Below are 11,985 nucleotides of genomic sequence, written 5' to 3'. Positions count from 1 at the left end.
TAACTCACAAGGAAACACCTTCAAAACTGCATTTTATTAGTTTCTGTACTAGAAACTGAACTACACAAATATTGAAAAGTTAAAAATTCCTTAATTTTTTATTCCTGGTACCACTACCACAATTTACAGGGCAATATACCTGATGTAATGAAAAGGAAAAGAAAAAGACAAAGCTACAACAGATAAAAGACCTCGGGAATGTCCATCTATTTGACACCACATTGCATTAATCAATAGCTGCACTTTTTGCAAACTGTGGCTATGACAGTCCTGAACAAGAAGGGTTTCCTGTTTAAGCTGCAGTAACTTTTCTGACTGTGGATCTTCCTTCCTCCTGTGGCAGATTGTTACAGTTCCTCTAATACATTTAGGACGAGTGTCTCAAAGTAACCTGCAGCTTTCCTGACAACTCCTCACTCTCTCTCCTGCTAAGAACTGTAGCCGTTTCTGTTTTATTTTAAAACCTTCTGCTACCATATCCACCACTTCCACCTCCAGATCCACAGCCACCTCCACAGGGACTGCCTGGGCTTCTGCCACCAAAACTGCCCCCTTTCATGGGTCCATAATTTGATTGTTGCTGCCCACTATAATTTCCAAAGTCATTATAGTTTCCACCACCACCATAGTTACCTCCACCAAAATTCCCTCCTTCATTGTAACCATCATATCCTCCTCCTCCACCACCGTATCCACCGCCTTGGTTTCCATATCCTGGTCCACCACCTCCATAGCCTCCTCTACTGCTGTGACCAGGGCCACCACCATAGTTGCCACCATCACCTCCAAATCCATTATATCCACCATCGCCACCTCCATAACTACCTCTGCTGCCTCCACCTCCACCGCCATAGCCTCCTCTTCCACCACAGCCTCCTCTTCCACCAAAGTTTCCTCCGCGACCAAAGTTTCCTCCACCACCTCCAAAGTTTCCTCCACGACCTCTCTGAGATCCAGCAGACTGCATCTCCTGTTTAGAAAGGGCCTTTTTCACTTCACAATTATGCCCATTAATAGTGTGGTATTTCTGAACAACAATTTTATCAACTGTGTCATGATCATTAAAAGTTACAAAAGCAAATCCTCTCTTTTTCGCACTCTGCCTGTCTTCCATAACTTCTATGGTTTCAATCTTGCCATACTTTTCAAAGTAGTCTCTCAGATTATATTCTTCCGTATCCTCTTTAATACCACCAACAAAAATTTTCTTCACCGTTAAATGGGCACCAGGCTTCACAGAACCCTCTCTAGAAACAGCTCTCTTTGGTTCCACCACACGCCCATCGACCTTGTGTGGCCGAGCACACATTGCAGCACCCACCTCTTCAACACAAGAGTAGGTCACAAAACCAAAGCCTCTGGAACGTTTTGTTTGAGGATCTCTCATTACCACACAGTCTGTAAGTGTGCCCCACTTCTCAAAATGTTCTCTTAAACTGTCATCTGTGGTTTCAAAGCTCAGCCCACCAATGAACAGCTTCCTCAGCTGCTCTGGTTCCTTAGGATCATAGCCCTCCATTTTGAGTCCGGACTCGCCTCTTCCAACTCGAGTTCAACATGGGACCGAGAGCTCAAAGCCATTTTTAATTTTAGACTGAACAGCTTTTTTGGTGACTTAGGAATTGAGGCAGCTCTCATTCTATGAAGTAAGAGGAGCACTCCCACTAAGCGCTACAAAAAACAAAAGTTGGGCTGGAGAGACCACTGACTGTTCTTCCAGAGGTCCTGAGTTCAATTCCCAGCAACCACATGGTGGCTCACAACCATCTGTCCTGGGATCTGACGCCCTCTTCTGGTGGGTCTGAGGACAGCTACAATGTATGCATGCACATAAAAATAAATGAATTTTTTTAAAAGTTGCTTGTTTTGTTTTGTTGTTTTGTTTTGTTTTGTTTTGTTTTTTTTTTTTGAGCGAGTCATAAACAGCCCAAACTGGTCTCTAAACCTGTTTATGTAGCTGAGGCTGACCCTTGAGCAGTGTTGGGATATCTAAGTGTTAGGATAACAGGCTTACACCATCATACCCAGCTGGTTTCTGTTTTTGAGATAGGGTCCCCCTATGTAGCTCCAAGCTATCCTCAACCTGGATCTTCCTGCCTCTACCTCCCTGCTTCCTGGATTACAGGCCTGGGTTACCTTACTGGTTTGTACTGTATTTTGTTTTTAAGAGACAGGCTGGCCTCTTAAAGCTGAAGTAAGTCTGTCTCAGACTCCAGAAAAGCCAGGACTGCAGCTGTGTTCTGCTGTATCTATCCAATATCAAGAACGTGAAGTCTTGGTAACCAGGGACTCCACAAACGGAACCGTCTAAAACTGAATAAGCCAAGAATGAAGATAATTCCTGCTTTCTGTGGTTTGAATGTTCACGCTAAACCCATCTTGAAATGTAGTCTCCATTGTGAGGTGTTAAGGGGGCAGAATACTGGACAGGGAGATAGTTCAGTGGATGGGTATGAGGAACAAGGCTCGGATCTCAGCACCCACATCTCCAGCACCCACATACAAGTCCGGAGGACACACAGAGCCACCTATAATTCCAGTGCTTCCGAGGCCAACTGCTAGCTAGACTAGCTGAATCCGATCTTCCCTGGCTTAGCGAGAGCTCTGCCTCGGTAAGAGGAGGCTGGTAAGACAAGCAAGCTAATACTAACACACACACAGTGCACCACCCCCAGGGAGAGCAGGCACACAAGCATGTTCACACATACACATAGAAACATGCAGGGGGGAAGGGCGTGCAGTGCTAATCTCACTCCACTTGGGAGGCCTCTGGGAGGTAATTAAAGTTAAATGAGGCCTTTATAAGAAGATGCTCGGTTTAACCACATGATGCCCTGTACTGCCTCTGGGCTTTGAAGAGAGGCTCCTCCAGAAAGAAGCAATCACCAGATATAGCTTCCAAGTCTTAAAGTCTTCAGAACCCTGGGCCAAATAGACATCTCTATGTGATCTAGGCTAGTCTTGAACTCACATTGATCCTCTTGCCTCGGTCTCCTGATGTTTATAGCCTAGACTATTATACAGAACACCTTTATTCTTTATATAGCAGTCATCCTGTGGTACTATTTATACCAACAACATAAGAACTAACCCCTCTTTTTTAAAAGATTTATTATTTTATGTATATGAGTACACTCTAGCTATCTTTAGACACACCAGAAGAGGACATCAGATTCCCATAACAGATGGTTGTGAGCCACCATGTGGTTGCTGGGAATTGAACTCAGATCCTCTGGAAGAGCAGACAGTGCTCTTAACCCCTGAGCCATCTCTCCAGCCCCTAATGCCCCCTTTTTCTGAGACAGGGTATTGGGATATATCTCAGGTTTGCACCTAGGCACAGTGGCACATAACCTCAGGGGCTAAGGCAAGAAGATCACAATGTGAGATTAATCTGGACTGCACAGTGGTTTGGGGGTGTGTCTATGGGTCTAGGGTAGGACTTCTTAAATTTTTTCCTTCTTATGATCTCTCCCTCTCCTCTTCCCCCTTCCCCTCCCCTCTCTCCCTCCCTCCCCCTCCCTCTTGCTCCTCCTCCTCCCTGGATTTTTGAGACTTCACTGTGTACCTCCTGCTGTTCTGGAACTAGCTCTGTAGACCAGGCCAGGAGGTCTTGAACTCACAGAGATCCACTTACTTCCTCCCTACTCCTGGCTCCTGAGGTCATCACCACCTGGTTTGTGATCCCTTTTTATCCAAGAAATTAATTAATTGTGAGACAAGGTCTCTTTGTGTAGCCTCGACTGCCCTGGAACTTGCTAGTGAAACAGCCTTGAACTCCGAGGGATCCTCCTGAGATTAAAGGTGTGTGTGCCACCACAGAGGGCTCATGCAGGAAAGTTTAAAATGACCCAAGTGTCAAATATATAAAATAAGTACCCAAATCAAACATTTGCTCTTAATAGTTCATGAGAATTTTCAAAAAATTCTTTGACATACATTTTTAAGCCACTTACTCACTTGCTTGTTTATGTATAGTTTACTTGTGTAATCCAGGGCGGCTCATAAATCATTGTGTTGCCAAAAATAGCTCAGAATTGATTCTCCTGCCTCTACCACCCAAGTGCTGCTAGGATAACAGGTGTGTGCTATATATTTTTTAAGATTTATTTTATATATATATATACACTGCAGCTGTCCTCAGACACACCAGAAGAGGGCATCAGATCCCATGACAGATGGTTGTGAGCTACCATGTGGTTGCCGGGATTTGAACTCAGGACCTCTGGAAGAGCAGTCGGTGCTCTTAACCGCTGAGCCATCTCTGCAGCCCAGGTGTGTGCTATCTTGCCCGGCTTTTTTCAACGTTTATTAAAATTTAAAGCAGTTACCATGCATGGTTCAGTTATCATTACAGAAGACACGACGGAGTAAAAAGAACGGAAGAGCTGACAGCCGGGGGAGAATGGTGAGTGCTGACTTCGGGAGATGGCCTGGCTGTGGCACACCTCAACTCCCAGTGACTGGCGTCACCTGCAGAATACCAAGCAGTCATTTTTTGGCCCAGGAGGCCCCGTGCTCGGTAGGAGAGTTATAGGCATTTGATGCTGCAAAGGAGAGTTCTTCTACAGGAATGGCCCAGTGGATGACCCTATATTCATGCACATATGGGCAACTTTAATTAGACCCAGGGGGATCATTAACACCACACCAAAAAGTAGACAGTAGGGGACTTCAGAGGAAGTTAAAGGGAAGCAGTGGCAGATGGATACAGTAAAAGTACATCGTATAAATGTAGGGGCTGGAAAGATGGCTCAGTGGTTAAGAGCACTGACTGATCTTCCAGAGGTTCTGAGTTCAATTCCCAGCAACCACATGGTGGCTCACAACCATCTGTAATGAGATCTGATGCCCTCTACTGGTGTGTCTGAAGACAGCTACAGTTTATATGTAATAAATAAGTATACCTAAAAATTACTTTAAAAAAATGTAGGGGCTGGAGAGATGGAGCTATTAAGAGCACTTTTTGCTTTTGCAGAGGACCGGTGCTCAATTCCCAGCACCCACATGGTAGTTCCAAGGCATTCAATGCCCTCCTCTGGTCTCCAAGAACACTGGGCACAACATACAGGCAAACTACACATAAAATGAATGAATCTAATAAAAATAATACACCATTGAATATAATGTTAAATACATGTATGAAATTTTCAAAGAATAAAATAGCAATTTTTGGGTAAACCAAACACATGTGTCCATGAAAACCTAATTAAAATTTTTGCTTACACTTCTGGCCTTTTTGGTTTCTCTCTTTTGTGTGTGGCTACAGCACAAGCGTGGAGGTCAGAGGACAATTTGAAGAAGTCTGTTCTCTCCTTCCACCCCGTGGGGCCTTCCATCTCTCTCTTGCGACGGGGTCTCTCTGTCTAACTCTGGCTGTCCTAAAACTTGCTGTGAAAACCAGAGTGCCTCCAAACTCTCAGAGATCCACCCGTCCCATCATGCTCAGCCCTGCTTGATTTCTGAGATGGGCTTCTTGTAGCTCCGACTGGACCGGAACTCACTACGTAGCTGTGCCGTAAACTCCTGATTCTCCCGCCTCTACCTCCAAACTGCTCGGATTACAGTTACGCACAGCCATGTGTATCTTTTGCTTACCTTTATTTGTGTGTGATCTGAAATGTTATTGTGGGATGGAACCTTGCTGTACAGCCCAGGGTGATCTGGAACTTGCGATACTCCTGCTTCAGCCTCCTGAACAACGTGATCATAGGTATGTTAACACTCTTAAGACTCTCCCCTGTGCAAGGAGCTAAAGGGGTAGGTCCCAGACCTGTGTCTGTCACTTTCAGGTACCCTGCTGAGTCCTTTACCATCTCTCCTTCCTAGGGGCAGCCTCATATGGCCTGCTACTAGGAGCTATATTGCTCACAAACTCAGTTTTAGGAATCTGGGACCCACTGTGGCCCAGTAACCCCTGGGATTATAGACCAGTCACCATGCAGGCTTTATCTTAAAGGTATCAGAAACTTGGGCTTGTCACAGCCCTTTAGAATTGCCTTAAATACACAATATTTTCATGTTATAGTTGTATATGAAGTGACTTGTTTCTGTTTGCTTTGGATTTTTGCTTTGTTTGTGTGTTTTAATTTTACGTATTTAATGTCTCAGTAATCTGCTGCGTATACATCCAACTGCCTGAAGAGGGCGCCAGATCCCATTATAGATGGCTGTGAGCCTCCATGTGGCTGCTGGGAATTGAACTCAGGACCTCTGGAAGTGCTCTTAACCACTGAGTCATCTCTCCAGCCCCCTTGGGTTTGTTTGTTGTCTAGTTTGTTTTGAACTCACTGTGTAGGTTTGGTTGGCTGAGAACTCAGAGATCTGCCTACCCTTGCCCAACACATTTCATGATTCCTGGATACAAGTATTTCCTCGTAGAATAATTCTATTCTATTCGTGTTTACTAGCAGACCTAAATTTGTTTAGTTTCCTTATACCATCTAAAATAAGGTGTTAAAACAACTAACATTTTAGCAATTTAACTTAGAAATGATTTAGCCAAGTTGGGTCTGGTAGCATAGTCCCGTAGTCCCACATAGTAGGGTTGCTAAAGCAAGAACATTTGAAGTTCAAAGCCTGCCTAAGCTTCAGAGTGATTTCAACATCATGAAACCTTACCTCAAAATAAAAATCAAACAAGAGAGCTGGGTGTGGTGGCACACACTTTTAGTTCCAATACTTGGAGGCAGAGGCAGGAAGATTTATGGGAGTTTGAAAACCCAGTCTACATAGCAAGTCCCAGGACAGCCAAGGTTGCATAGACAAACCTTGTCTCAACAAAGTAACAAGAAGGGGGTGGAGAGATGGCTCCCGTGGCTGTTCTTCCAGACGGTTCCCTGCACCCACATGGCAGCTAACAGATACTTGAAACTCCAGTTCTAGAGGATCCAAAATCCACTTCTGGCCTTGTTAAATACTGCAAACATGTGGCATAAGGTATTCATGCAGGCAAAACACTCATACACATAAAATAAAATAAATAAATATCTAACGAAAAGATACAAAAAGTTAACAGTGGAGCTGAAAATGTTGCATCACCCAGTGACAGCAAAGTCTTCATAACACTGCAGCATAAAACATTCTTACGGGCTGGAGAGATGGCTCAGTGGTTAAGAGCACTGACTGCACTTCCAGAGGTCCTGAGTTCAAATTCCAGCAATCACATGGTGGCTCACACATTCTTACGTGCTTATGGTGATGCTGGTATAAGTTACTGCACTAAATCATATAAAAGGTTTGAACACATGATTATGTACAGTACTTTTGGGTTACTTTATTGGCTTCTTATATCTACCATGCTTCCCCACCCCAATCCCTTCCAACTCCCGATACTAAATAGTCGAGGAAGAAGGTTGGAGCTGGGGGGGAGGGGGTGGGTATAGATCTCTCTAGACTACTTCCTGCAGATTAGGGGCATCAAGTTCCTTGGGGGGGAGGCAAATCCAATTTTCATTGTCAGGATATCTCCAATCAGTAACAGCAACCAGCAAAGGCAGTAGCAGGAACCAGCAGCAGCAGGAACCAGCAGCAGGAAGAACCAGCAGCAGCAGGTGCAGCATCAACCACTGAAGTCTCTCAGGGCTTTTTTATAACCCACTGTGGACAATCTAAAGCAGCCCCTTATACCTCACCTGGGATTAAAACACAAACATATTCGGGGGGCTGGAGAGATGGCTCAGTGGTTAAGATCACCACTGCTCTTCCAAAGATCCCGAGTTCATCTCAGCAACCACACGGTGGCTTATAGCCATCTATAGTGAGTTCTGATGCCCTCTTCTCGCTTTCAGCTATACATGCAGATAGAGCACTTATAATACATCTTTTTTAAAAAGATGTATTTATTTATTATATATAAGTTCATTGTAGTTGTCTTCAGACACACCAGAAGAGGGCATCAGATCTCATTACAGATGGTTGTGAGCCACCATGTGGTTGCTGGGAATTCAACTCAGGACCTCTGGAAGAGCAGTCAAGCAGTTGGCACTCTTAACCACTGAGCCATCTCTCCAGACCAAATACATCTTTTAAAAACAAACATAGTCACATAACTGGGTTTTTTAAGAAGTCAAAATTGTCACCACTCATAATTCTTGATAATCAATGACTTATTAGTTTACATATCTACTATGCTATTGTTTTTACTAATTTATTAAACTATACTTTTTCATCATTATCTTAGAGTATATTCTAACTTATTCATTTTATTTTACTTCATTTGTGTTGTTTCTTTTCTTTTTGAGACAGGATCTCATTTAGCCTATGTTGCTCTTGAACTCCTTTTAAAAAAAATGTTCTTTAAGATTTATTTACTTATTATATATGAGTACACTGCAGCTGTTTTCACAGACACCAGAAGAGGGCATTAGATCCCCTTACAGATTACTGTGAGCCACTATGTGGTTGCTGAGATTTAAACTCAGGTCCTCTGGAAGAGCAGTCAGTGCTTTCAACCACTGAGCCATCTCTCCAGCTCCTTGCTCTTGAACTCCTAATCCTCCTGTTTCCACTGCAGACATGCTAGGGTTACAGGTGTGCACCAGTGTGTTTACACTCACCCTTTATCAACAAGTTTCCAGTGTATCTCATGTTACACTGTCCGGAATCCCACAGATCTCACATTGACCTCACGTCATAACTAAACCATCAGTACTCTTGAGAAGGCTGAGTAGGTAAAGGTGTTCCCTGCCAAGCCTGAGGATCTGAGTTTAATCCCTTGAGCCCACATGCTGGAGGGGAAGAACATACTTAGTGCATGTGCCCTGAGCAGGCACATGCCTAAACATACACAGTCAGACAATAAAAACACCCATGTCAAACAACTGACCTAAAACAGCTGGGTTTGTAAAAATATCTAGTGCTTCAATAAACACTCGACAATGCATTTCTCAGACAATTATCCTTGTTAACAAGTGACATGCGGTTAACGTTTACTTACCGAAGATTTACTGAAGTCACAGGAATTATAATATAATTTAGTCCATTTCTCTCTCTTTGGGATAATTGCTTATTTTCTTTCAACTGTTTTCTCCCACACTCACTTATTTGTAGTAGAAGCCGTGTTACAAGGTCTCATGAAACATAGACTCCACTGAGTGCTAGGATTATCAACATGCTAGCTCTATGCCCTTATTTCTTCTTTAAGCCAATGTTTTATTTGGTTTGGTATTATTCCAGAACCTCAGGATGCTAGGCAGGAATTCTTCCACTGACTCCTTATTGAATCTGCTTAAATTTCACACAAATTCAATCAAATACAGCTTCCCCTCGATTTATTACGTATATAATGTTCTGCCTGTATGTATGGTCTTCTAGAAGAGTGCACCAGATCTTGTTATATATGGTTATGAGCCGTGTGGTTGCTGGGAATTAAACTCGGGACCTCTGGAAGAACAGACGGTGCTCTAACCACTGAGTCATCTATGTTGTCCAAATACAGCTTTTTTTTTTTTTTTTAGGGTTTATATTTTATTATTTGTGTGTATGTGTGTGTATATTGGGATACCCATTAAAGAAGGTACCTATAAGTTATGTATCTATAGGCTACACTGGACCAGGGAGGCAAGTCATCACCACATTCTGTAATAACGTTTCCACAGCCACAGCCTGGTAAACTGTAACTCTAGCCCTCTGGCAATACAACCAATAGACTTTGGGTACTACCCTTGGAAGCTAGAAGAGAGCATTTGATCCCCTGGAGCTAGAGTTTCAGGCTGTTGTGAGCAGCCTCCAAACATTAGAAACTGAACTCAGGTCCTCTGAGAGAACAGTGCTTTAGCCACTGAGCCATCTTCCTGCCCCACTTTGATAAGTATAAAGTTTTAACTTATTGACCTTTGTTTTATGTGCATTGGTATTTTGCCTGCCTGTATGTTTATGCAAGAATGTTAGATCTTGGAGTTATAAACAGTTGTGAGTCGCCATGTGGGTGCTGGGATTTGAACCTAGGTCCTCTGGAAGAGCAGTCAGTGTGCTTAACTGCCGAACCATCTCTCCAGTTCTTTTTTTAAAATTCTATTTCTTTTATTATTTTATTCTATGTTATATAGGTGTTTTGCCTGCACATATATATTGCTGCCATCTGAGGACACACATGGTGTCAGACTGGAGCTACAGATGCCGTGAGCCTCTGTATGGGTGCTGGGAATCAAATCTGAATCCTTGGGGGCTGGGGATTTAGTTCAGTGGTAGAGCACTTGCTTAGCAAGCACAAGGCCCTAGGTTCGGTCCTAGGCTCTGAAAAAAAAAAAGTCCGAGTCCTTTGGAAGGGCAGCTCTTAACCACTAAGGCATATCTCCATCCCCTAAAACACAGCTTTTTATAAGTTTTTCATCATTAAGTAGAAAAATACCATCTATATAGCACATACATAGAACATATCAAAACAGACGCACAGCTCTCTCCCAGCCCTCATTAAGTTTTTTTTTTTATTCCTGCCTTTTCAAACAGTTTCTCTTCACCTTTCAGCATATTAATCTCTCAGTCACCCGTTCATTTCCTTAAGAAACTGTTTGATAGGCAAGTCTGAATTTGTACTTCCAAGGGAATGATGTTGCGGTAGAGAGCACCTACAAGTCAAAGACACAGAGAAAGAAGTCAAGTCCTCTCTAACAAGTGCCGAGCATACCTTGCCTGCTAACAGAGGGCAATTTTACAAAGGCTGCAACACTAACTCCTAGAGCTAAGTGACCCGAAGGTCACCTGGTGGGCAAAATACCCATTTTCACTCAAACTGAATCAGGTGAATTTTCCTCAAGGTTTCTTCCTTGAAGTGAATCCAAGAATCCAGTATGTGTTTATCCTTGCCTGCACTGAACACTTCTTCATCCTTCTGGTCACTTATATGGACAGCCTAAAGCCTGAGCCCATAGCCAATGCTCCTCTCGAACCTGGCATTTGTTTCTGCTGGCCGATACCCTTGTGTGGCAGCCTGTGTCTGATTTGTTCCAATCGTGAAAACCACACTCTAGAGAGTTTCTAGGAGAGGGGAGGGGTTTAGTTTAGTCAGGGCAGCAAGATAGAGTTCAAAATGGACACAGAGGAAACAGAAATCAACTTCACTACAAGTTTTACAAGGAAGTGAACAGATGGGCTTCTGAGAAAATTCAAAAGCCTGTTCAAAGAAACCAGCTGTGAAGACATATTTTGGAGACCAATTTAGTTAGATATGCGGCTTTCCAATTTGGCTTCCGTTTCTTAACTGAATTATTACCGAGTTCATTGTGGAAGGAGTCCACAAGGAATAGGCCACACAGGGGATGCTCAGGAATCAGCATGGAAATCTCTGAAAAATCTGCATGACCAAAGGGACTAATGTGTCTGTGTGTCTCTGTTTGCCTGCCTCTCTCTGTCTCTCTCTCTGTCTCTCTGTTTCTCTCTCTCTCTCTCTCTCTCTCTCTCTCTGTGTGTGTGTGTGTGTGTATGTGTGTGTGTGTGAGTGAGTGAGAGAGAGAGAGAGAGAGAGAAAGACCTCCAGGGCCAGAAGAGGGAGACTAGAGTTAGAGATGGGTTGTTAATTGAACAAAATGTGTGTTAGGAACTGAACTTAAGTCCCCTGGAAAAGAATCGAGTACTCTTAACCTTGAACTTCTGATCCTCCTCCTACTTCCAGAGTGCTAGATTACAAGCCTATGCCACCATGTTCAGTTTACAGGGTGCTGGGAAGAAACTCAGGGGTTCCTGCATGTTGGGTGAGTGTTCACTCTACCAACTGAGCTGCATACATTCCTGACCCTAAAATCAACTTAATTTATGTGTTCGGTGTTTTGCTTGGATGTATGTCTGTGCTCCCAGTGATGCCTGCAGAGGCCACAAGAGGGCATTAGAGTTCCTGGAATGGGAGTTACAGACAGGTCCTCAGCAAGAACAAGCTTGTCTTTTTTTTACTGAGCCATCGCTTGTCTTTTTCTCTCTTTCTTTCAAGACATGGTTTCTCTGTGTAGCCATGCCTGTCCTGGAACTCACTCACTTTATAGACCGAGTTGG

The 11,985-nt window shown here is 43.5% G+C and overlaps 1 protein-coding gene across 2 annotated transcripts; it reads right to left on the bottom strand.

Moving 5' to 3' along the window:
* Positions 1-263: 263 nt before the first annotated feature.
* On the bottom strand, positions 264-1,519 carry LOC308425293 (heterogeneous nuclear ribonucleoprotein A3-like; the record flags this gene model as incomplete). Of its 2 annotated transcripts, XM_080922507.1 has the most annotated exons (2): positions 264-633; positions 778-1,519. In XM_080922507.1, the coding sequence occupies 2 exons, from the start codon at positions 1,517-1,519 to the stop codon at positions 458-460; spliced, it is 918 nt and encodes a 305-aa protein (XP_080778633.1). In that variant the 3' UTR covers positions 264-457. The 2 variants fall into 2 exon arrangements, with proteins under 2 accessions (XP_080778633.1, XP_080778632.1); XM_080922506.1 differs by having other exon boundaries at positions 264-1,519.
* Between the last annotated feature and the right edge of the window lie 10,466 nt (positions 1,520-11,985).

Source organism: Micromys minutus (genome assembly GCF_963924665.1).
Source record: "Micromys minutus genome assembly, chromosome: 1".
Lineage (NCBI taxonomy): Eukaryota > Metazoa > Chordata > Mammalia > Rodentia > Muridae > Micromys > Micromys minutus.
This window is presented reverse-complemented; position numbering and strand designations above follow the sequence as displayed.